Source organism: Bombus bifarius, unplaced genomic scaffold (genome assembly GCF_011952205.1).
Source record: "Bombus bifarius isolate JDL3187 unplaced genomic scaffold, Bbif_JDL3187 scf7180000008140, whole genome shotgun sequence".
NCBI classification, from domain to species: Eukaryota; Metazoa; Arthropoda; class Insecta; order Hymenoptera; family Apidae; genus Bombus; species Bombus bifarius.
Window position 1 is genome coordinate 852,865 of NW_022884468.1, and position 25,305 is coordinate 878,169.

At 34.3% G+C, this 25,305-nt stretch overlaps 2 protein-coding genes across 3 annotated transcripts; one reads left to right on the plus strand and one right to left on the minus strand.

Moving 5' to 3' along the window:
* The first annotated feature begins 503 nt into the window (after positions 1 to 503).
* On the plus strand, positions 504 to 24,567 carry LOC117208546 (SEC23-interacting protein-like). Of its 2 annotated transcripts, none has more exons than XM_033449760.1 (9): positions 504 to 843; positions 16,172 to 16,630; positions 16,736 to 18,411; positions 18,761 to 19,246; positions 20,583 to 20,760; positions 21,059 to 21,498; positions 22,054 to 22,417; positions 22,932 to 23,253; positions 23,705 to 24,567. In XM_033449760.1, the coding sequence occupies exons 1-9, from the start codon at positions 711 to 713 to the stop codon at positions 23,952 to 23,954; spliced, it is 4,308 nt and encodes a 1,435-aa protein (XP_033305651.1). In that variant the 5' UTR covers positions 504 to 710; the 3' UTR covers positions 23,955 to 24,567. The 2 variants fall into 2 exon arrangements, with proteins under 2 accessions (XP_033305651.1, XP_033305652.1); XM_033449761.1 differs by having other exon boundaries at positions 505 to 843; positions 20,610 to 20,760.
* LOC117208547 lies at positions 1,465 to 15,028 on the minus strand. Its single transcript, XM_033449762.1, has 13 exons — positions 14,716 to 15,028; positions 13,836 to 13,918; positions 13,475 to 13,563; positions 13,265 to 13,399; positions 12,675 to 12,804; positions 10,767 to 10,979; positions 6,407 to 6,507; positions 6,003 to 6,311; positions 5,388 to 5,728; positions 4,545 to 4,704; positions 2,577 to 2,703; positions 2,052 to 2,225; positions 1,465 to 1,835 (listed from the first exon to the last, which is right to left on the minus strand). The coding sequence occupies exons 1-13, from the start codon at positions 14,997 to 14,999 to the stop codon at positions 1,648 to 1,650; spliced, it is 2,334 nt and encodes a 777-aa protein (XP_033305653.1). The 5' UTR covers positions 15,000 to 15,028; the 3' UTR covers positions 1,465 to 1,647.
* Positions 24,568 to 25,305: the final 738 nt, after the last annotated feature.

Sequence of the window (25,305 nt, forward strand, 5' to 3'; positions counted from 1 at the left end):
ATAAATTTAAAATGAAATTATTAGAATGTTACGATCTTTCGATTTCAAATATTCACGTATGTATCTAGAATTCCACATTTGTAACTGTATATAAGCGAGAATAAATATTTATGTACTTAACTATGCATGACATATGATTTCAATTTCACACATAGGTTTACAATATATTCTGTTATAATGCAAATTATTTCACGATGATACATTAAAATATTTTTAGGTGTAATATCTTTTTATTGAATAAGGAAGTTGTGATAACGATTAAACAATCAATAAATGTACGCAATACGTTTCTGATTAAAACAATTCTCGAATAATCTTGTTCTTTCTATCTGTAACTTCTATTCAGAAAATTTATTCAAAATATTATTTAAATAATGCACAATTCTGGTTTTCGTGAAAATCACTCTGAAGATAGCTATTGTGGCAAATAACGCATGCGCATTGCGCATGTACGTTTCAGTAGAGAGCAGTAGTAACATGGAGGACATCTCTCTGAGTCACGTTTGAGCCTTTAGAACACAGATCTTTAGCTCATATGCTGCCTCTACTATACACATGTATACACATATGTATTTAGACTGTACATAAACGTGGCGATATAGGTTAAATGTTTATAGTCTATGGTGGACTAACAGTGTTTTGCAATTCGTAGTTTAGTAATCTTTTGATGGCAGTGTTTCGAGTTACGTGGTGCCAACGTCACTGCAAACATGAGTAGTAAATCACGTAAAGTGAAAAATCCATTATTATCAGCTGCTGGTGAAGGCTTTCCGTTTGAAAATTACACCGAAAATGCATTTTTGATGCCAGTTACGCCTGCTACACCTGCGGTACTCCGCGATGGTGAGTCTGTTAATGAAACACCTGGGTGGGGCTCTCACAGATTCATATTTTCCTAATCTTGACATGTGATAAAATGTATGAATGACATTTATCACAAAACTAATCATCATTATGTACGTTTTCTTATTCTTTTATTTCATTTATTTTCACACAGTTGCAGGTATCATTCGCATCTAGGCAAACATCTGTGCATGCATAATGTTTGTTACAAGCTGAATGTCAGTTTATTTCTTACTAGATTAGAAATTGTTTTCCAACCTAGATACTTTATTTATTGTACTCAATGCTTGTACGTATGTTGCACAATAAGTATAACTGTTTATTGAATTCTAATGATTTTGAAATTTATATCAGTTTTGACCTTGTATGTATTTGTATGTAATTGTAAAGTAAACCAGCTTACCCTTCTTTTCCATTAATCGTGCAATACAATACAATTCTATTATAACGTAAAGTTTGTAATAGATTTTGTACATTAAGTTTTCCACTGTTCCTTTTGTTGAAATTTGTTTAATTTACAATTACATTAAGTTGCAATTTATACTTTTACCATTAAAATTATAATGATATAAATTTAAATTGAATTTGATTGTTCTTCAAATATTAAATAAAATCATTGTGTCTGTATATAGAAATAAGGTAATATCAACATTTATTAACAACAACTTATGTACATTATTGTAGATATAATTAACAGAAATGTATTTTAAATCTAATGTTAGTTTGTAATATTAACTTATATAATAGCAAGGATGAATATAAGCTACATCATACTGCGATATACATTTTAGTACTGATAAAGAATTAGAAAGTAGTCCTTTCTGACTGCGTAGGTGGTCTTGATCCATATCGTTGTGTATAAGGCAAGTTGTGACTTTTCCTTTTCCGAATGCAATATATAATTAAGACAGTGATCGCAATAATGAATAACAAAGCTATCAATGCTCCTACTGTAATAGCTGCAATCTCAGCTTCTGATAAGTTGTTCCATGCTGAAAAGATTGATCGTATTTGTTTTATTATGAAAGATACAAGTTCTTCATTTCTCCATAGCTATATTATCATGTTTCTTAGAAAGTAATACAAATTCAGAAATATGTTTCTGATATGGGTGCCATAGAGTGTTGCATATTTTGTTCAAAGTTCATATTTATTTATGAAATAAGAAGTTATATCAGTAAATGTAACAGCAATGATGCAATAATTACCTGTGACATCTATAGTTATAGTGCTGTAATTATCTAATAAATCTATTGCTGTAATTTTAACTGTCTTATCACAACACGTAGCAGAATAATAGAATGTTACAGGGCTTCTTGTGCCACTAATAAATTCCGTACGTGGGTAAACATTGTTCAGTGACGATATCACACGTTTCAGACCTGTATAAAGTATTTAACATTTTTTCCTTGTAAAGTTCAGAAAATTCAGTACAAATAAGATAATTTTTGTTCTGAATACCAGTAAATTTGTACTTCATAAATTAACCACGTGAGTTTTTTGTAAACCAAAACTTTTAGAATATTAACACAGAAAATTATTAATAACACTGAATAGAAAAAAACTATTTAGTAACTTTAATAAATGCGACGTATTTAAAAATAATGTTTAAAATTAACCTAATGCGATCAAACCAGCAAGTATAATTTATTGCTAATTTCGTTTGTAATGGAAAAGAAGGAAAAAATATCGTTCGTTCTCAGATAAAGCATTGTGTGAAATTCAATTAATACCTGAGTCGTAATCTTGAATTGTAATGTCGACGCTCCAACGGGATTTATAGCATCGGTCTTTTACCAATTTTCCAGCGCAGTTATTATTGAAAGAATATTCGGTAGTTGGCTTTACATCATCGGTTAGCTAGATATTGTGACGTAACGTAATAGAATTTATAATGAAATGTGATTATCAGATTATCGTATTAATAGAAAATGTTATTTTATAAAAATGTATGTTATCGATAATAGCAGAGGTATTAATATTTTCATTCGTAAACTCTTCATCAAAAACATTTTATAGATGTAGTTATATATATGTCGGAGTCAGGTTGGCATTTTGGGGCGTTCTATGAATCTTTACTTACTTTACCGTCGCGAATGTAGCTAATATTTATCAGTACGAATGTGGACACTACAAGAGACTATGAGTAATAGCAATAGGATGTTCGAGATGATGGTGACAACGAATTCAGGTTCGATAACGAATCCACGGTCCATGGGAGGACAAGTATCAACGTACCATTCTATTCGGGTAACTTCTCGACAACTCAATCAGCAATTCGTTCGAAGGATGTAAAATCAGTGATGTTCGGAGACGATGCTGTGGCGGAGGAAAGCTAAGGATGGGTGTGTCTAGCGCACGGGGCCATCGGATTTGTTGGTAACGATTTTAGTTAAGAGAGTGAGGGAAATAGGCTTCGTCGTTAATTGGTTAAACGAAGGGTCTTAACCGCCCTCGAGAGAAAGTGATTCGTGGGAGGAAAGTTGTATCATACGTGAGAAAAACTAACTTTCCCTTGTCAAGCTGTAGTAGACAATAGTCTTTAGAAATTCTTCGGAAACGGACGTTTGTTTGGTTTGAAGGACCTCTACTAGGAAATCTATGAGATTTATGGAAGGTACTTGAGACTATTGAGGGTACGCAGTGAGTACCCGAAGACATCTGGTTGTCATCTTGCCCGCGGTGTGTGCCCTGGGCTAGGTAGAGTGTTACGCGACGTAACAAAAGGTATGGAGCGATAGTATGACTCTCATTAAAAAAATACCCATAGTATTCCTGACAGTAAAACATTCCAACGGTTTCTTCGGACAATGAATACCAGATGTTGAGGCACTTATACGGCACAAGTGCAGATAGTCTGAGGAACCGTTAAAACCTGGGTTTTTTGGTAATTAAGATTTTCCAAACGGACAGGCAGCCTTTGTCCCAAATTGACCAATTGACAGCGACGTCAATTTCCCTTACTTTCGGGACGAGGGCTATACTCGACGAATCCGATGATCTTGTGTCCTTAGACACACCCCATTATAGTCTTCCTCGGTGGCATCCTCGGGACGAAAATTCATTCTTTCTTGCGACCTCATCGACGAAGAGAGTAGCGCTTTACGATCTGTGAGTATTACACGTTTGAGTCAGATAGTGTGAGCAAGTATATCTATCATCCCGTTGACCGTGGATTCGGTCATAGATTGAACCTAAGACCAACGTCACTAGTATCGCAAGTGCCCAACTGCCGCGGTTGCTTGTCGAATCGGTAGTATCCACACTCGTATTACCAGGCCGTACCGTCGTTATAACACAGCGATGGCCAATTCGAGTGAAGATCTATCAAACGCCCACAGCCCTATTCCTGACGCTTCTCCGACATGTATATAGAAATACATTTTATAATGTTAATAGTTAAAATTAAAATTATTTAGCATTATTTCATGAAATCTTATTAAACCACAAAGAATATTTTAAGTTGCTACATAGTCTGTATTTTTATACAATATACACTTGCAAATATATTTGCACGACTTTTATTAATGATTTAATAAGCGTATCCATCACAAAATTTGAAATATTCAAGATTTTGTATGCTTTAATAAATTACCAAATGAAAATTTTAATTTTTAAGGATTTATTTGGTAGTGTTTCGTTTGGAAGATATATATTGTCATAATTAATCATTTTTGTGATTAACTTTTTCCAATGATTACCTTTGAAAGTGATCCTTTTACGTATAGATATACAGATTTTTCCTTTATTTCTGTACCCAAGATAAACAACGTGACAGTGTTAGCTGTATCCGGTGCAGCATTATCAGGTACAATCAAATCTACCGCTACGTTGCTCACCTGTCCGGGATATATCCATGTGCTAAAATATAAATAATTAGTAAATAATGAATAGGTTGTCATATCGCGTAACGAAAATCGACATGGTGCTAATAACTGGGATGGTATTAAAGTTATTCAACAACCAAGCATAAGTTTTGTTCATTTATACAGTAATGATATTCACTTAAGTTATTGCATTTTTTCACTAACATCTAAAAGTCTATTTGAAATGCATAAGAAAATGTATACAATCTTTCGAAGTTGTTTCTATGTAGTTAATATTATATGATATTCTTATATAATAATTTAACAATTTTTATTTGACTTTTCTTATTATCTCGTGTAATCTAATTATATAATTGATCATACGATGATATTAATTAATGTTATGATTCGAAATGAAATTCATTTTTCATGGTCAAGCAGGAACAGATCAATGAGATTGACGTATGAAGAAAGGATCATACGTATGGATGACGTGTAATTGATAACTACACGTGCATATAAAATAAAACGTTCATTACTGGGATATTAGCAGAAGACAACCTTATTCATTGCATGTCATTAACTTATAAAAGTTAAGTAAAAGAAATAGATTAGTCTTGACTTATCATACAACAATGGTTAAAAAATAAAATAAAGGGGAGATAGATAACTTAAAATATAATTAATCGTTAAAGGCTATCATGGGTGAAATTCGAGTATAAACATAATATAACTTACTAGGCTGGTTGAATGTTGTACAATCTGAAAGGAGTGCTCTTTACTCTGAATACATATCTGACAGGCAAAATACAACTGTTCATCACATCAAATACTATTCTGTGTATCGTTCCTGGTGTAACAAGCAGATTGCTATTTCTGTTTACCTCTATAAGCATCGTTTTCTCCTCGATAATATTTTCATTAGCATAGTTTGCCAATTCCTCGGATAGTTCACGATTATCTAAAGTTTCTATCATCCTCATAGATGTACCAACATTTTTTTGTACTGGTGTTCTGATATCAACGTCGAGGTTATCGATTACTCCAATAGAAGATTTTTTATGAGACTTATCCCATTCCTGAATTAATGACGTGTTATGTTTTACCATGTAAAAGTAAGAATTGTAAGTGAAATAAAATAAAATTAATTTCTTTCTGTGGACAATATGAGGGAAATAATTATGTGTCGCTAATTGTTTTGTTTTGTTTTATTTTGAATATTGTTCATTTACGATTAGTGAATGTAAATTTGACACCTCATTGAATCGATTCTAAACTACGTACTTGTTATATCACAATTGGGAATAATATTATTCATTTACTTATTATTAATGAGAACTTTATTTTCTTTACCTCTATTGGAATCATTCTTTCAACAAATTTCTCATTTGAAGAATTCGAAGTAACAGTTAAATTTTTATTAATATCTACGATAGTAACATACTCATACAAATTAAGCAGCATGCTTTCAGTACTAGGAGTAATCATCGACAAATCGTATTCTGTTGAATTTTCTTTTCTTATTTCTTTATTTTCATCTCGATCTTGAATAACATATTTTAGTGATCTTTCTCGTGTTATCTTTCTGTTCCCCACTAATTTGTAACTACTTGTAGCATTCAAATTTTGTTGTTCAACCACAGTTATATCAGAAATAATCGGCTGGAAAAATGTATTACAAGTTGGTGATGTTTCAGTACAATTTCTAGTTTCAAATATATTCACAGAATGATAGTGGCATATTTAATATACGTTACCATTATTTTATCATTAAATGTCTCCTTTTCATCTTGTGATATATCTACTTCCTTTTTAATATTTGAACGATCATATTTATTCGCTTCATCGTTGATGTTTCCTGTAAGAAAGTAACTTAGATTTTATTATAGGGTGGTATGAAAGAATTCGAATATGTTTCTCAGTAGGAATTTATATAGGAATCTGAATTAACAAACAGATACGAATTTCGTCTATTTAAAAGATCGAAACAGAAATATCTGTTTACATTTTAAGTAATTCTCTTTCGTAATAATGTATGAATTTAAAAAGAGTTTAAATACTCATTGGAAGTAATTTTGAATTGTTTGCTTTCTGTCGAATTTTAAAAGATGATATACTTCTCCTTTTTATTTAGATTACGTTAACTTGCTCAAGGTAAATGTACAGATTAAAATTTGTGTATGATTATTATGATTTCATTGTTTTCAATGAGATATTAAATGCCTGTATTTGAGTTCTGTGTAATTTTCGCAATCTAAACGAAAACAAACGATATGACGAGCATGTGTGTATTTATCACATTTGTTCGAAAACGTTGCATCTTTGATACATTAATTACAATATCTATAACATTATCTCCTAGCTGAATAGCAATGAACTAACGTATGTAAATTCTTCAGCTGATATCAATATTTTCTTCAAATTATTGTCGTCGATATCTTCTACCATTGAGAAACTTAAATAAACACGTGTATACATTATCGTAATATGTATTGATTAGAATTGTTCGAGAGATAGTAGAATCGAATTCGTTAGAAAAACATTTTTCAATTGTGTAATATCGTACACAATTTTTCAATATTACCAACTTGAACTATATTTCATTTGAAATTCGTAACATTCAAAGTCAAGTATCTTTAAACTTATTTCCTTTTAACTTTTATATAATTACATATCTCAAACTAAAAAATTGATCGATGTACAAGCTAAGAATTCCTCTCGAAACTTATGCAAATTCTTCGGACAATTTTATCAAGATAATAGGCAGTATGTACTTAAAAACTTGAAAAATAGTTACTAATACAAGTGACTAGAAGCTAATACAAGCTTCCAGTTTAATTCATCACTAAAAATAAGTATTACTTTAATTCTTGCAGTTATACATGTAATGTCTGAATCACGGCGTGAACGACAATTGTTTTTAGCAAATCATGTTCCCGCAACAATTTAAACTTTCGACTTACGATTTGTTTCTGTAGAAGCTATGAATTGAAACTTAGCATTATTTCAATTTATAGCTCCTATCTCACTAGTTATTTCGAACGTACATTTACGAAAATTCATATTTTTTGTGGAACCAACTTAAAAAATAGACTCTCAATAGAGACTTGTTCCATCTTTTAAGTATTATAACGGATACCGTACTGTGTACTTATATTTTGTATATTCTTTCATATTATGTAATACATTCTTTCTATTCTGTATTTGCACCTTTCAGTTTCCCGTACATGCATAATCATTCGCAGTCTAATAATCACATTTACATATGAAATAATTTATTCAATACAACATTTCTTCCTTTTGAAAGGAGGCTCAACCAAAGATAAAAAAAGCGAGGTGCAATAAGATTTAAAACCGCCAACACATTCATTGTCGGTATCGTCGGTGAGATGAGACTGAATAAGACGACGATACGAACGTGTTGATAGCTTTGATATATCAAGCGAGCACGTAACGCGTACGAAATCAGAAACAAAGCACATAGTCAAGGTACAACCGATTTGGTAATAATAGAACAGCACATTTGCAGATGGGTTAATTACGAATGTAGCCTATTTCATAGAAATCGTGTTTTGTGCGTTCCCACACGTGTACTTAATTTTTTCGTTGTATCTGTTCGATTACGATGATTCATAAAGCAGAAACAAAAAGTAGGAGAAGGAATTGGCGAATCTTGATCTTCTCTTCCTGCATCTCGCGTGCGTCAGCTAAACGCGCGAGCTGGCTGATCAAAGGGCAGCCCGTCGCGTGTTGCACAACTTTTCGTGTATCTCTGAGCCAGAAAACAACGTTTCGGTTGGCAGTTGTCAGATGTGTGGCGCGTCGTTAGCAAGTCTCTTCAACGCGTTACGACGTGGTGGCAAATACGAACGCGACGGCGTTTGCCGACAGTTCGCGATATAAGTTTACGTTAGTTAGACCATCAGGGCCGATCTGTCGGATGTATCTGGTCCTTGGAATCTGTTAAATTTCAAACGATCGCCACGCTTCCATTATTGTCGATTGATCGTCGTTTTATAGAGTTGCCTAGGTAAGCTCTCGATATCTTGGTAATTGGGAATTTTAATCCTTTACACTCGGAATGCCGGTTATTCTGATGCGACTTTTTCTGTGTCGTAAATACGGGTCTCGTAAACTTAACCATTTCACGCGATTATTAGGCACGAGCTTTGTATTTAGGAATATTTTCTTTTCCATTCAGAGGTATTGTCACGTAATTGATTCAGGTAAATGTCAAAGGCGTTGCATTTAAAAAGAGTTAAAAAATCAAATTTGGAAGTGATAAGAACTCGATCAGCGAATATCTTAATTCTTTCAGTATTAAAGTGGAACATTTTAATTTATTCTTTTAATTAGAGTTTCTGATTTGAAATTCTTTCGCAACCACTCTTCCGAGTAATCATCCGAGCAATTGTTTCGAAATGTGTCACACTTTATAAATTATGAAATATAAATTATATCCTAACGCACAGCTATATGTAATATGTAAATAAAGTAATCGTACATTTTTCATATGAATTTGGTATTTAATTACCGCGGTAATTAAGAAAGATATTCAAATGTTTCCCAAGTGCAAATGGTTCACTACAACCGGATTGTTGTATCACAACGATAAGACAATAACCTAGTTGAATCATCGTCAGGGAATACCTCGATGGTATTCGAACGTAACAAGTGCACTTGTAACAGGTGTTCTAGCTGTATGTTACATAACAATACTGATTTTAGTACAACATCCTTGACAGTGATAGTAATTATATCAATGATTATTTCTACTTAGTATCGCTTTTTTCGTTCGTGTTTATACGATGCTATATATATCGATGTTGAATATATGCGATCATCTTTACATAGCCGGCTGGAGATTTGGAGACACGTGTTAAATACATGAGCTATTTTATTGTATGTGTATCGATGTTTTCCATATATTGAGATAATTTTATGCATGCTGTTCGTAAAAAGTAATGCGTAATTTGTATTCAGTTTTCTAAATTTAAATATTACTATTTTTATTTATTTTATTTAAGGTCGCGTCAATCATTTTTTTAATGGCCATTTAAATTTAATATCTGTTTAAAAGATATGTTTTTGTGCACCAAACGTTTCTGGTTGTTTGGGTATATTCGTAACGATACTTTCTTAATAAAAATTTTCCATTTATGGGAACGTTATCGTTGTATGCTTATCTGCGGGTAGAAAGATTTGAATATAGTAAGCATTTTGGAGTATCGTGGAAATAGATTTTTCACCCAGCTGTTTATACAGCATCGTATTAGTGTTATATGTATTCCATCATACGCTTCTTTCATACTTCAATTATTTTACTCTTTTTTTAATTGTGACATTGAAAAAAGAGGGAAGTTCGTTAACGATTTAATTCTAAATATATAAATGTTTTGCAAATATCTTTTTAGATCGCATTTCGTCACAAATATCGTTTAACTATATATTGAAACAAAGATTTCGCGTGAATTACATGATTTTGTGCAAACAAATGTTTAAATCTCGTTTTGTATTTAAATCTCTTATACATATTTACATTACCATGTCTTCGTAATTAACAATTGATTTAAAATCATACGTGTGGTGTTGCTTTTAATTCTGAAATTCTTATCGTTCTGCAATTTAATGTACACTACTGTTTCCATGATATTATATAACCTTCGAAATCCAAGTTCCTTTCACTCGTATGTAACAATTTCCTTTCTTATTATTTTCTTTATTAAGTCGCACATCAATCAAAAGTATGAAGTTCTCTTTTGTTTTCCCTCAATTGTACTTTATTTTGCTGCATTTGCTGTCTAATGCTTGCTATGTATGAAAAGACTATAAACTGTTTAAATTTAATAAACGTACCGACCATATTTCTTAACTAAATACATTCAAATATTATTTTCTTTAAAACGACGCCTTAAACAGAAAAAATATTGTACCTAAATTCACACATAGCAAATTTTCTCGGTCGATTTTTTCGACAATAGAGCCTTAAAGGAAACAAAGTCTATTCTATATCTTCAATCTATTTTTTCACGTAGAATCATCCCTTCTCGGTTATACCAACGAAGATGAAAGGGACACGCCGTATTTAGATAATTCAAACTAAAAATGCTCACTCACCGTTCGACCGTAGATTCGGCGAAAACAGTTTGTCTACGTCGTTCTCTTCGTCCACGAGACCCTGCACAACGAAGCGATATTTCGAATCTTCCACCCCTACAAGTTTCATCCGCCACTCGCCAGGTGGCGCATTTCGTGTGTCAATTCTCACTCCGTTCGGGTCTCCCTTATGCGTCCAAGATATCGCTGTTACGTCCCTCGACACTGTTGCGTCTGTTAATTAGAATATACAAAGTACGTGCACATAGCGGTCTGTTTCGCGCGTATTTCCCATCTTTGGCTGTATTCCCGAAAAAGACGTTCCTCGAGTATGCGAGTAATATTTCGGGATGGTTTCGACCGATCTAACAGCTTGACGAGAAATCTACGATGAACACGCGCGAAATAATAATCGCTGGATTGTTGTGGCGATAGTATCACGATTATGCGTGCGAAACGAGGAGAATCGTTCGCTGTAACGTAACGAATGCGGCCGGAATTCTCCGAGACGACGATGCGGTCGATACGATGAACGGTAGGCTGGTTGAAAGTGTTCGTGAACGAGGAAAAGCCAAGGGAAAAACACTGGTGTTTCGTTCGATTGAAAATCGCTCGTTAAGGTGCTTTCTAGGCGATTACGTACATAGGTGACTACATAGGATCGATCGTTTTACACGCAGAAGATTCCTGTTATTTTTGCTCTGTGTGGGAAAGTGATTTAGGGTTGGCGTAAATGGCTTGGCAGTGTTCGTGAGTCAATTCCAAACGTAAATGGAATTTTGTACGAATATCGGAAATAGGTTTATTGTGGAAGAAAAACCAAGGGAGAAGCTTCGTTTGATCCGAGATCATCTCTCGGGGGACCTCTAAGTGACTACGTGGATAGATCGATCGTCTTATTTGCAGGAAATTCGTGTTATTTTTGCACTGTGCGGAGCAGCGTTTTAAGGTGAACGTAGTTGGCTCGTCAGTGTTGCGGGTTAATTCTTAATCTATGGAAATTCGTACGAATATCGTTAGTTTTATTGTGGAAGAAACACTAAAGATATTGGAAGGAAAACAGTGGCATTTCCTTTGAGACCGTCCCTTTCAAGGCAATTCTAGGTGAGTAGGCGAATCGGTCGTTTTACTTACGAAAGATTTGTCAGCGTTAGAAGTTGGACAGTGTTTGCGAGTTAATGGTGCATAGAGGTGCGTGGAAATTTGTGCCATATTGGTTAGGTTTACCGTGTTTGTAACAGAGTTGAAAATTTCATATGAAGCTAGTGAAGGAAAGAACGGAGATATCACAATCTAAGATTAGTAATTTAAAGGAAAAATAGTTCATGTTTGTGGTCTTCGTTAATACGTTAACACAGTGATGGATACTTTTTGAACATAGATCTATAGCGATATAAATCGTTATCTTGCTGTAAACAGAAATGTAGATGACGTAAAATGACAATTTGTTGTGTATATGTCAAAGAAAACTGTACCTACGCTAAGATGACCGATATCATTTTTAGTACAAGTATGTTGTTCATCAGTTACACTTTTGTCGATACGACTTTGATAAGTATTTTTTATTAATTCGTACAGTTTTTCTCATTTACATAAAACGAACGTGGTAAATGATATCTTACGTTTCGCGTGTAATAAATATGCGTACAGCATAAATAACACGGCACATTGAACATGGACATGAAAATTGCCGAGTGCTATTAATTCACCTGCTAATCTACGTACTAAGGATCGAAGATTATTTTTAGTTTACAATGCATAACTAAATTGGACGTGTAATATTAAAACACGTGGCCCGAGCTGCTATTGCGTCCACGTAAACAGATTTACGTTTGATGAATTGGTTAATTTGCTGCTAATTTGATTTATCGAATTGATCTTGGCCTGCTGCGTCTCTAAAATTTAATCAAGCGTTTAAGACAAACTCACCCATGGGTATTTGAAGCAATGCGTTCGAAACATTTCCATCGATGTCTACGATGATTCGATGAATTGTACTGTTCACTAGGAAATTCGTTTGCGTCTGTCCGTTCAAATTATATTTTTCTGCTATTTTTATCTGTCAGAAAATATTTAAGAAACATTTGTTATATTATTAAATATATTTAAATATATGTAACTGTATATTTTGCTCAGACATTGACAATAATAAATATATACAAAAAGATGTTCATTAAATTATTTGATAATTTAAAATGAAATAAAAATTCGTATAACGGTAACATTTTGCCAAGGCAACAGTATTTGCATAATACCATTAATTAATGTCCGTGCTATAGAATATTCCATTTCTTGTTATTACGGAGAATTAGATATATAGATGTAGTTATTCTGTTGTTTATTTAATTAATTTTAAGATGTAACCCGAGATCTATAAAATATTCATGTGATTCGGATATTGTGTACGAAGGATTAGTTCTAATTTTCGTTGTTCAAAATACGCCTGGTTTGAATTTCACGTTTCTCGCGTAACATGTACATTTCGTGAATAAATTTAAAGTAATAGAAATAATAATTACGCCAATAGGATCAATAACCCTGCTCCGATCGCTTTTATTTCTCTCGCTATTTTCCACGTTTGGTTGGAACTCTCTGTCTGCGTAATTCGAGGCAGTTCCTGTTTCAGTGGTGTTACAATTTAGGTCAAGGTAAATCTAAAAGCATAAAGAAGACGATGAGTGCTATTTAAACGGCAGCGCTACTATTGTAGAAATTTTGTTGAATCGTACCTGACAATTTTTGATGTTATTCAAATTTCGTGTATCCGTCGATTCTGTTTTTAATAGTAATTGCGAATGATCTTTTGGTCGAGATTGATCTAAAATATTTCAGCATGCAAGTTACTTTCTCATAGGTTTGTTGCTATTTAATTAATTTTATTGAAGCTTAGTTGAAACTGTGTCGAAAGTAGACAGCTAAGCAGATTAGTTTGCTGTACAATTAATTACTAATTACATAAAAACTACGATAATATAAATGTTAATAGATTGGGGTTAGGTTAAAAATTAAATCCATAAAGCATGACCGTTTTACAGTTTTTATATGTTGTTTTGAAATTATAATTACTTTTTGCATGTTAATGTATCTTACCTAACATGTCTATGTCGTCAATCCAGAAGACATTGACATATTGTTTATTGACTCCGTCCTTGTTGTATCTATCAATGCAGTACCTTTATGATAAATTGAAATTTTATTTTATTATTTACTATCTTAAATATATAATAAGCAATGTTATTTAACATTTAATATTGTACATATTAATATCTTACAAGTGCACCGTAATCATCGAGTGCACGTAACGTACGATTTAAGATCTAAGTTCTACGGTTTTTATAAGAAATGTGCTTCAAATTTGTTGAAATTGCCTTTAGAAATATGTTGATATACCGAGCAAATTTATAGTCACTGATATGCGAACCTACACCATTTCGCAACAATGTGCGTTTTTAGTTACTTCAAATAAGTCGAATACATAAAATTCATTAAATATATGTAAATTTTTGTGTTTCACTGCATTAGATGTTTATTCAGTATTATTCAGTATTATTCAGATATTTATTCAGTAGTTATTAGGTTCTTGGACAAGTTACGAATTATCGGCTGTTGTATCTGTACAAGTTGATTGGGTCATCACTAAAACAGTTATATGAACGATTTTTGTGAAATTTTTCTACATTTGCTCTTTATTCTATATCCCGTTCATAATTATGTTTATGAAGAGTGATCACTTTGAATACTTAAGTCTTGAAGATATGAAAGATGTTAAAGGTTTCACTGTTCAAGGAAATTCAGAAAATATACAAATGCAAGAAAATTGATGTCTGGATTTAAAAATACTCATCAAAAGCCGTATGAGTATCAAAGAATTCATTCATCACGTCTCAATCAATGATCCTTTGATGCTCGATGATTCCGTGCAAGAAAATTCCAAAGATCAATTCTTAATAGATCCTCGTGATCATCTCACCTAGAACACGCGTCCGTAGAGGAAACTAAAATTCCATCGTCACCGGTATTTTCTAATTGTTTAAAAACTTCCTTATCCACTGAACGCTGTATTGAACGAATCCAATGAGGTGCCTGTGGAGCTTTCGAATCTAACGATTGCCTGAAAAGCGTCCAGTTTTTTCTCGAATCTCCATCGATACTTCCAATAGGGTCCACGATTGACGTATCGTCGAAAACTATCGCGCATTTGATACACACCAAATAACAAACAAACAAGAACCAGAAACACGTTAACGCTGACATGATATCGTTCGATGTTTCGGGAACACTGTGGTCAGAAAACTCGTCGTAAAAATGAGGCAGTTACTTATAAAGTTGCGGGCGTAGACGTTTACAAAAGGGTAAGGTGTCTTGTCAATTAGGTGGACGATAACGTGGTCGCAAAGTAAATCTAGGTGTAAACGCGGCATATTGCACAATCACAGGTGTTTGATGTGAACGCGTGTACAGGATGTGAGATCGGCTATAGAAATCGGTAATACGAGATCCGACAGGATGTCAGCACAATCGTACGCGTAAGAAAAGATACAGGCAATTATCTTTGTCATCGGGATTTACGTTCATTGTATCCTGTCCAATATTGACAGTTTGTGAATAATCCAGTCGAGGTATCAGCTTATTGAGGGATTCACGGTTAATATAGCAAAGAATGAGATTGTGGATGGCTTTAGAACTGTAACAGGTTATGATGATTGCTGAGCTACGTCGTTTCTACGTCATGTAAATAGAGGATTTTCAGGAACTTGGGTAATTTATATAGCGTTGCGTCAGATTTTAAGCATCGAGATTAAGCACGCAGGTTTTGCTTCGTAAGAAGACAGATTTAAACTTGAGATTTTATTAAAGATTAAAGATAGAGCAGGGTTGCCTGAGATGTTTGTTATTCTGTTCGGTATTAGCGCGAGGAATTTAGAGCGACGAAAAGTTAAAAATTATGCGTTCCTTGAAAAAGCGAGGTAATAGGTTTGTATTAAGGGTATTTGTTGTGATTAGAAGGTTGATATAGCTTGTATAATTTTTGTGGAATAATTATACTCGAGACATTATTGTTTTACATAAATAAGTAATTCATTTGTTAATTTATTCATACGTTAGATTTTATTAAATTTACAAAACTATCATTCGGCGATGGTTTTCGTGATTTACACGTATAATTCTGTCTAATGAGATAATATTAGATTCGTTGCTTTCTAACATGTATGTGAATAATTTGTTTTGCATGAAATCCAAACGTATTTTAAATAAGAATTATAGGGAAATATAATCCTATTCGTATCATTATCAATCTTATTATTCACCATAATTAATCTCGATTTATTTCAGGAAAAAAAAAACACTTCCGAAGAAAATTATCTCTATATCATAAAACTGTTTTATATATTCTAAAATATCGTCGAATTTTCCGTTGTTTTCAGGTGCTGAACTGAACAGCTTCGTAGGTCAGGAGCCGGCGAGTTTACAGAATTCAACGACATCGACAGCTGCAGCCGATGCGGAAAGTGAATTCACGCCAATACCCCTGCATCCTGAAGAAAACAAGAATCCACCGAGTCAGCCAACGAAACAAGGATACCTCACCTCCATTCTTTCCTCCTTGCCGAATTTATCATTGTCATCGATTACCGGCGACAATTCGACATCTCAGGCGAATCAAGGAGTGGAGAAAGTAACCGGTGTACAAAATACAAATCCTTATGTGCCTTCGCATGATCGTAACTCGTTGAGGGATACGTCACCTCCTGTAGTCGCCAATTTTCACGATCCTCGACGCACGAACTTTGCAGGATCCGTCGAGGTTAATTCTGGAATTAGCGGAAGTTTGTCAGCCCCGCCACAACCGACGGTGCCACCTACGCTTCCTTCGTCAACAAATGGTAAATTTGTTAGATTTCTTAGAAAGTTGCGAATATTAGTGGTATTCAGGTAATTGGCTTAAATAAATAATACATAATATAATAATCCTTTTTCTTTCGTTTCAGGGCCCATTTCATATCGGCTTGGCAGTCAAAGACGTCTTAAATACGCACCGCCGCCCGATTTAACATCAAACGCGTCCAAACAATATTCCGCCCCGGTAACTCAACCGTTAGCCATATCGAATATCGCAACACCTAATATATTCAATCCAAACGAATCTATCGCGCCAGTTCCAAGTTATCAACCCGTTGAAACGTCGATTTCCACCAATTCACCGTCGTTACAACGTTCCACGCCGGAGTATCTGTCACAGGCCAACTCTTTGCAAGAGTCTTTTAGGTCCAGTCCAGTGGCAGCAACAGTTCCTTACAGCTCTACCGGCACTTCGCGAAGTGTAACGCCTCAGAATCAAAATTCGGGTTCTGAAACTGTTCCTGTCGTCGACAGACCAAACGTTCCTCTGTCGTCTGCCCGGACAATTCCTCTGCAAGTTCCGGAACCGATTACTCCACAGAATACTCCGGCCAACGTTTCTTACTACGCGTTTGATGCATACGCTGGTCAACGAGATTTCCCTCCGAAGACGGTCAACTTAGAAAAAGAACCGGTGGTAGCGAAGAGTCAAACAGACTCGCCTTTGCCAATTTTGAAGGACAGTACTGTAAGACCCAGCGCGGAGGCGAAACCTTCTGTAACCTTTGCGCCAGTGTCTGCGGTTCAAGTTTCGGAGAAGTTGGAACACTTGCTTGCCGAACGAAAGGAAGATTCGCCGGACCTACCCACCGAGACGCCAACGAAAGTCGAGGAAAGTGCAAAACAGTGTGAAATCGCTGAGAGTTTCGACGATGTAAATTTAACTAGTGCTGAAGACAAGTACGAGTTACCGAAATCTGACGCGTTGAGCAATGCGTTTGTAAGACAAGAGGCTTCAGAGGCGATACAGCCAACGGTACCTTCCCAGGAAGTGCACACAGACCTCGAAAAGTTCGATGCACCGCAGAGTCATGGTGTTCCATCGAACGTGCAGCCCCCACAACAATATTATCAACCCCAGTCTTTCGCATCGAGTGGTGACGTCTTTGTGGGAAAGCTGCCAGACCAGAGGTTGAGTTCTTCTGCAGCGGTTGCTTCAGTCGCCAGCACATTCCCCGATCCCTCTAACAATTTCGCACAATCTGCGAGCTCGTTCTTCGCTACGCCGAAGGAGGATACCAGCTCGTTTTCTACTTTCCAGTACAAAGAACATAGCACGAATGCCCCTGTAGACGTACTTTATTTGGAAAACGATTTGCAACAAGTGTCGTTCGGTAGCTCGATCGATTCCAGTCTTGTTAGTCCTTCGATACCCGTAGCTCAGTCGCCGTGGGACGGTAATCAAATTTCTCAGACTGTGATTGCAACATGTAACGCGTCTGCTCAACAACCGCAACAGCCGTTGTTTTACAATCCCGCACAATTTCAAGAATTACCGCAATACGCACCTGCAAGCCACTTGTACGCGCCACCAGTGCAAAATATAACAACGAACCACGCTCATCACTATTTCGATAATTTCGCTGGACCAACGAAAACGTACGATATAACGAGTGGAATTGGCATTGAATTTCCTACTACGTCTTCTGTGACGGCAACCGTACCTGAACCCACAGGTTCGGCCACACTGAATCCAGTTCAGATGTCAGTTAACCCATTGGGTGGACGCGATAACGCTGACGGTGTTTCTAATATTCAGAACTTGGTGAGACACGCAATCGTATTTATATGATATAATTTGTATTTTATAATAATTCCGTGAGATTATTTTCATCGCTATCTTTCTATGCATTTAATGAATGTCTACAATATACAAAAACATACAAAATATCCACAATAGAGTACTGTTTGTAATTTCTAATAGATAAAACGAATCCCTATTTAAGTTTTAGCTGTTCATATTAAGATATAGATCTGCATAGTCTATCCATAACCATTATCTAAGTCATAAGAATAACATATTCTTTTAATCCATGATTGTTCTATTAAGAGAATATTATAAAATTTTATTTATTCCATATTTTATGTATTCTATATTTTGCGATTAATTTTAGACTGCTGGCTCTATGGATAAACGCATGCAGTACAGAGGGGTGTATCACCATTGGTTTTATCGCAAGAAGGTGGAACACAAAGTGCTATGGCTTCCGTTCTCCATGCAAGACAGCTTGCGTTTAGAAGACGTTCACAACTCTAGCGAAATCACCCCTGAAACGACAGTTGCTACTGACGGAGGTCGTTACGACGTGGACATTTTACGTCGTCAGAGATCCCCCGTTTATTGGAGTGGAGAATCGACGGAAGTGAGACGATGTTCTTGGTTCTTCAAAGGACCAACCGAGTCAAGATACGTTCCTTACGACGAAAGTATTGCTGCCAAACTCGAGGAAGAATATAAACAAGCATGTCTGTCGAACAGTTGGAACCGAAGGATCGACTTGAACAGCGGAGAATACATCATCTTTCACAGTGCCACAGTTCAGGCCCATTATTTGACAGCTGCATCACCAGAATTGGCAGCTTCGTGGGGCAATAGCGCGGTAAATTATACATATTACTGTATCTTTTTGTTGTTGTGCTGTTTTTTTATTTAAACGTACCATTTTCTTTTTCTATTAGTATTCTGCTGTATCAATGTTCTATTAATGTGTTATGGAATGTATAGTATATGGAAAAATTAAACTGAGATCGAATATATTAACGCATTATAGTCTGTCGTTGGGTGTAGAAAAGTTAATTTTGAAAAGTAGATTAAAATTTAAAAGCACGCAAAGAAATTGATATTTATCTGATATCAGAAAGGATTACCATAAAAGAGTATTGCTTTTTAAAAAGCATTCGGAATTAATAAATTTTATTCTATATTTTTTTTTTTTTTTTTGTTCATACATATAATAATAATCCCCCATCGATCTTTCTAATTGGAGATTAGGAAAATTCATGTATACGTCACAAGTTGTTCAAAGTCGATTTTCCCAAAAACGATGTCTCTAACGCAATTTTGTTATTATTGATTTTCCTTTGTCCGTTTGTATCGTGAATTGTGAGGCACCTTGTATTAGATAATTATTTTGTATGTATAAATATATATGCTAATTCTGATGTTTATTTGATACTGTTGTCTCATATATTTGTATTTTGGGTACGAGGATTAAAAGTATTATTTGATCTTTTAGTCAACTAAATGTACAAATATGTGCGCATGAATTCTAATGTGTCTTAAGTAGTATGCATCTTTAAAAATTTGTTCCTTAATAATAGAATTTTCAATGTGCTTTAACATTTATGTTCTGTTTTGTTTTAACTATTGTGTTTAATCTTTTTATTGTGTGTGTATGATCACTGTATTTTATACTAAACACTTTAAGTAGATGCTTATTTTTTGAATGCCACACTTTTTCAGTTTATGCTAAATTTGACATTTAAGTATTTTGCCAAATATTTTCGAAGTATTATTATGCTACATTTTAAAATAAAATTCAAATTTGAAATAAATTAAAAGAAAAGATACATCTTAAATGACGTTACATTTTATGGAAAATATAGTCTGTGGTCAAATAAAAAAAAAATGACTTTATTTTGCAGGCTCTATAAATTAAGTATAACGCATAATTGGAAGTAGAGTACTTAATAAATTGCATACTTGATGATTTAAATATATTTTGAACTAAATCTTTGTTGCTGGAAAAGTTCGCTATAATTTCATTAACGTAGTAAACAATTTATAAAATAATCGTTGATTTTCTAGCTATCGTTCAGCGCAGTATAAACTGCTGTCTTTGCAGGCATGTCACGCATTCATTTATATTCCGATTATTTTCTTTTTTATTACGCACGAATGGTTCTGTTGGAAATGTTGAATCGCAATTTGTACAGGGCTCAGAGGACAGTGCATATTTACAGGGTGCTGGTAGTAGGCCTAAGGTGATAAAAAGAGGCCTTGACGAGTTCCACATCGAAGATGGCGAGCCTGAGAAAGTGGATCATCTTCTGTTCATCGTTCATGGCATTGGAAGCGTTTGTGACTTGAAATTCCGAACCGTGGAAGAAGTTGGTACGATCAGAATTATTTTTATAAATCTTCAGTATTCCTTTAAATGTAAACTTATAGTATCTCTAAAAATTCTACTTTCTTAGAGAAGAAATTCTGAACGACATGATAAATAAAAAGTAATATTGTGTTAAATTCTTAAATGTATGAAAAACAATTTTATATTTTTGCATGGTAAACAAGTCTGGTACTACAGCTTCTCGAATAATAAATAATAGAAATACATTGTAATAACTATTTGTATTGGTAATAAGTTCAATGTAATAACAATTTAATGGTGCTACTAATAACTAATTTACAGTCGACGAATTTCGAAGTATTTCGCTGCAGTTAGTCCAGTCACATTATCGAACCGCCAGTGAACAGAGAATCGTGAATAGGATAGAAGTTTTACCAATCTCGTGGCACACGACGCTTCATTCCGAGGATACTGGAATCGATAAAAAATTACAAGCGATCACTTTGGAGAGTATACCGAAATTACGACATTTCACCAATGACACATTGCTCGACATACTTTTCTATACTAGTCCAGTATATTGTCAAACCATCACAGAGACGGTTGGAAATGAAATAAACAGACTAGCCGCTCTTTTCAAGAAACGTAATCCGGATTTCGATGGTGGAATATATCTGGGCGGCCATTCTTTAGGTAGTTTAATTTTATTTGATCTTCTGTGCCATCAGAAACCGCTGTCGGATAATACATCGTGTGATGACAGTGAAACTAACGAAGAGCAAGTAAGTAAATCATGTTTACTTGATTTTAAAAGGGGAAACGTAGAAAAGAGAATTTAGAAAAACGATCGGACAAGTCTTTGATTAAAGAATGCGTGAAGAAACCTTTTTATTTATTGTCATTTTTATATTTTGAGAAATTATTAATTTCAGAAAAATCTTTCTTATTAAAGGTGCCGATGAAAACCAATTTTCATACGTTGCTTGTATACCTATTACTCGACGCATTCAGTCAGAATGAATTTTTCTAAATTCTTGCAACTTGATTTATTATATTACATTACACTTTAATATAAACTGATAGTTCTGAAAATCTTACGGATCGTTTAAAAATTAGAATAGTACAGAATATGTCTTTATATATCATTCAAAAGTTTTTGGAAATAAGTAGTGATATTTAAACTGTGAACTCAGTGTCAAAATCATTCAAACCGACGCGTCTCAGCGCGAATACGGTCGAACAATAATTATTAAAAAATTAATCATAAACTTTTATTATCACTCGAACTATTAATTTACTTTTAGTTTATAACGACAGTTTAATTTTGTTTGTTTCAGAATCAAGAAAATATCGATCCCTCTCAATTATCCGATCGTGTAGCGAAACGACGTCTCAGTAAAAAGATAAGCTACGTAGTAGGTTCTGCCGGAACGGGTCAGCCTTATATACACTATACACAGTTACATTTTCACCCACGTGCCTTTTTCGCTCTCGGTAGTCCAATTGGTATGTTCGTGACAGTTCGTGGCATTGATATGCTCGGGGAAGACTTTGCATTACCAACGTGTCCCGCCTTTTTCAACATATTTCACCCGTTCGACCCAGTAGCTTATAGAGTCGAAGCACTCATTAATCCAGATGCTCCTAAATATCGACCAATGTTGATTCCCCACCATAAGGGACGTAAGAGAATGCATTTAGGTAAGCGTTCATTTGAGACCTACTGTGATATACAAAATCTATTTCAGATCAATTAAACAATTTTTACTTTACATTTCAAAAGAGATATTTTAGAGCATTTTAGTAACATATTATTTGTGGTACGGTTTTATTTACTTGTTGTGCCCTTATATGCAATAAAATTCATTCCAACATTCTTTTAAGTATCTCTACATTTGTTTCCATTAAAAATTTAATGTTTTCGTAAATCAATATAAAGTTGATTTATAGTTATGCATTTTCAAATTGTAATTTAAAGTTAGTATAGAGATTAGTACAAATTTACTAATATAAAACGAAACAGAATTCTTTATAATATTTTGTAAGAATTTCTTTTGAAGCATTTTCACCTCTATTTATTGCAAAATATGTCACGGAAGTTTTAATGTGATAAACAATTTATAAATTGAAAATAGTGATAGGTATTCGACCGGAGATAAAATTAGGGAAATAAAAAATACGTAAAAAATGTTGCCATAATTTGTGTATCTTGTAGAATTAAAGGAGACAATGGCGCGGGTCGGCGCGGATCTGAAGCAGAGGCTACTGGATTCTGTAAGAAGTACATGGAATTCTGTCTATCAATTGGCAGTGTTTCACAGATCAGATAATAACACACTCGAGCGTGAAATAGACAAAGTTATGGAACAACAGTTACAACAAACAGTTTCGGATCAACAAACTAACGACGATATCGATGTTGAGTTTAAAGTGGGCAACCTAAATGGTGGGCGAAGAATAGATTACGTCCTTCAAGAAGCTCCGTTCGAGTACATTAACGAGTACATTTTTGCATTGACAAGTCACGTCTGTTACTGGTTAGTAAAATTTTTCAAATCGTATTAGAAATTATTGAAAAGTTTTCATTGAAGGCTTCACGTAACGCTTCGTGTATATAAATAGCAAATTAATTATTGCTTAGATTACTTGACAAAGTTCTTGAGTTTTACAAGATAAATATTTTTTATCATTTCCCTTTATTATTTATAATAAAGAGTTTAAAATAGTATGTACTAATATTTTCATATATTAATTTATATCTTTATTAACACGTCTAAAGGAGTAGAACTTAGGCAGAGATTTGCTTGACTCTCTAAATATTATAACGATTACTGTACTTTTTGTGCAACGCTATTATGTGTATTCTATATGTTTTTGCATCTTTAAATTTCCCATAGATGCAAACGCACTCACACTCTTCCAATGAGTATTGTAGGTACTTTGTAGAAAACTCTTAATTAACTCAAAACGTTATATATTTTTGTCTAGGGAGTCTGAGGATACTATGCTGATGATTTTAAAGGAAATATATGGCTCCGATGGCATTCAGACAGACGCACAACTTCCACAGCAAACATTGTGCGTAGAACGGCTGTCCCCATCGCCAACCTTGTCGTCGTCCTCTAAATGTGACGGGATACCGCCTATGGCACGTGTCATTGGAATGAATCCTACTACACCTATATCTGAAAAACCTGTTAGCCCACCGCCTAAAAGCGGATTTGTTAAAAAGTCATGATCAAAATGGAATCGCTAAGTTTCCTGGAAACATTTCAAGATAACGAAAAGCAGGCCGATGTTCAGAATCATTCAATCGCTACCGATCAGGTTGATGCGGGCATTGTACCTGACGCTAACGCTAGTTACAAATTTTACGATTACTGAGAATCAAATTTTCCTGTTTCCTACGAGGAGATGTTATCAAATCTGCGCTATAGCGTCGTAAAGTATTGTCCAAGTGGATTGTTCCTCCGTGTGTTCTCAAATACGCCGTTTAGATTCGTCGACCTATGTGACAACGTTCAAGTATCAAACGATTAACTAAAAGCATCATGCATTAAGAAGCGATTTAAATGAATTATGATATTCTAAGTCCTAGGCGAACCGTGAAAATTATACATATAGGATTGAAGCGGTGGTCTTAAGTTGATATACACGGTACGTTGTCGTACTCTAAAGATGTTGCAATATTCATCGAAGGAATTTGAAGGATACTAACATAGGACAAGCGAACGCGAGTGAGAGATTTGTAATACAAAAAAAAGAAGGTTATATATAATATAAGGATTAATCACATATTGTTTATTGTAAATATATGATTTATAAATGAATACAAGTTAAATAGACCATGAGGTTTTTCAAAATGTGCTTGCATTATGAGAATTTAACTCCGCGTTCTCATTAATGTAAGGATTTTAATAAAATACCATATTCTTCTACTTGTTAGATTTATTATCGTCTCGCACCTTGCTCCTCTATACGTTTTTATTTCTTGTGTGGTATCTTGTATGGCCACTTTTTCGTAATCTTTGTATTCGTTGTCAAGTTTCATAGTTTCATTTATTTAACGTGTGCTTCAAGAAACGAGCGATTTTGTTTGTACATCTTATTTCGAAAAGATTTTTCACTTTTCATGTACGTTCCATTTACAGTTTTGACAAGCTTCTGTTAAAAACGAAAGAAATATTTACATCAAGCTTTACACTAATGCATAATGAAAAAAAAGAATGAAACGAGCCAATAAAAAACATTGAATCGTTAAAAAACGGGATTAAATAGTTTTATATTCTTGTTAGATTAATATCAAGAACAAGTTGCTGGAATTAACATGAAGAATAGTTGTCGAAAAATACTGTTTTACGTGTCACATCAGTAACTTCCAATTATCCCGTCATACTTGCTAACGTACTCGTATACCAATTCAACAATTTTCTACGTATTTCACTCTTTTAGAATTTTACTTTCAATGTATTTGTATTCGTCATCAGGATCATCCCGCGAGACGAACCAGGCGCGTCCCTTGCTCATTTTCGCCTTGTAGAAAAATTTCCTCATAGAATTGTTAATCTCCGGTCAGGTCTTCCGTGTCC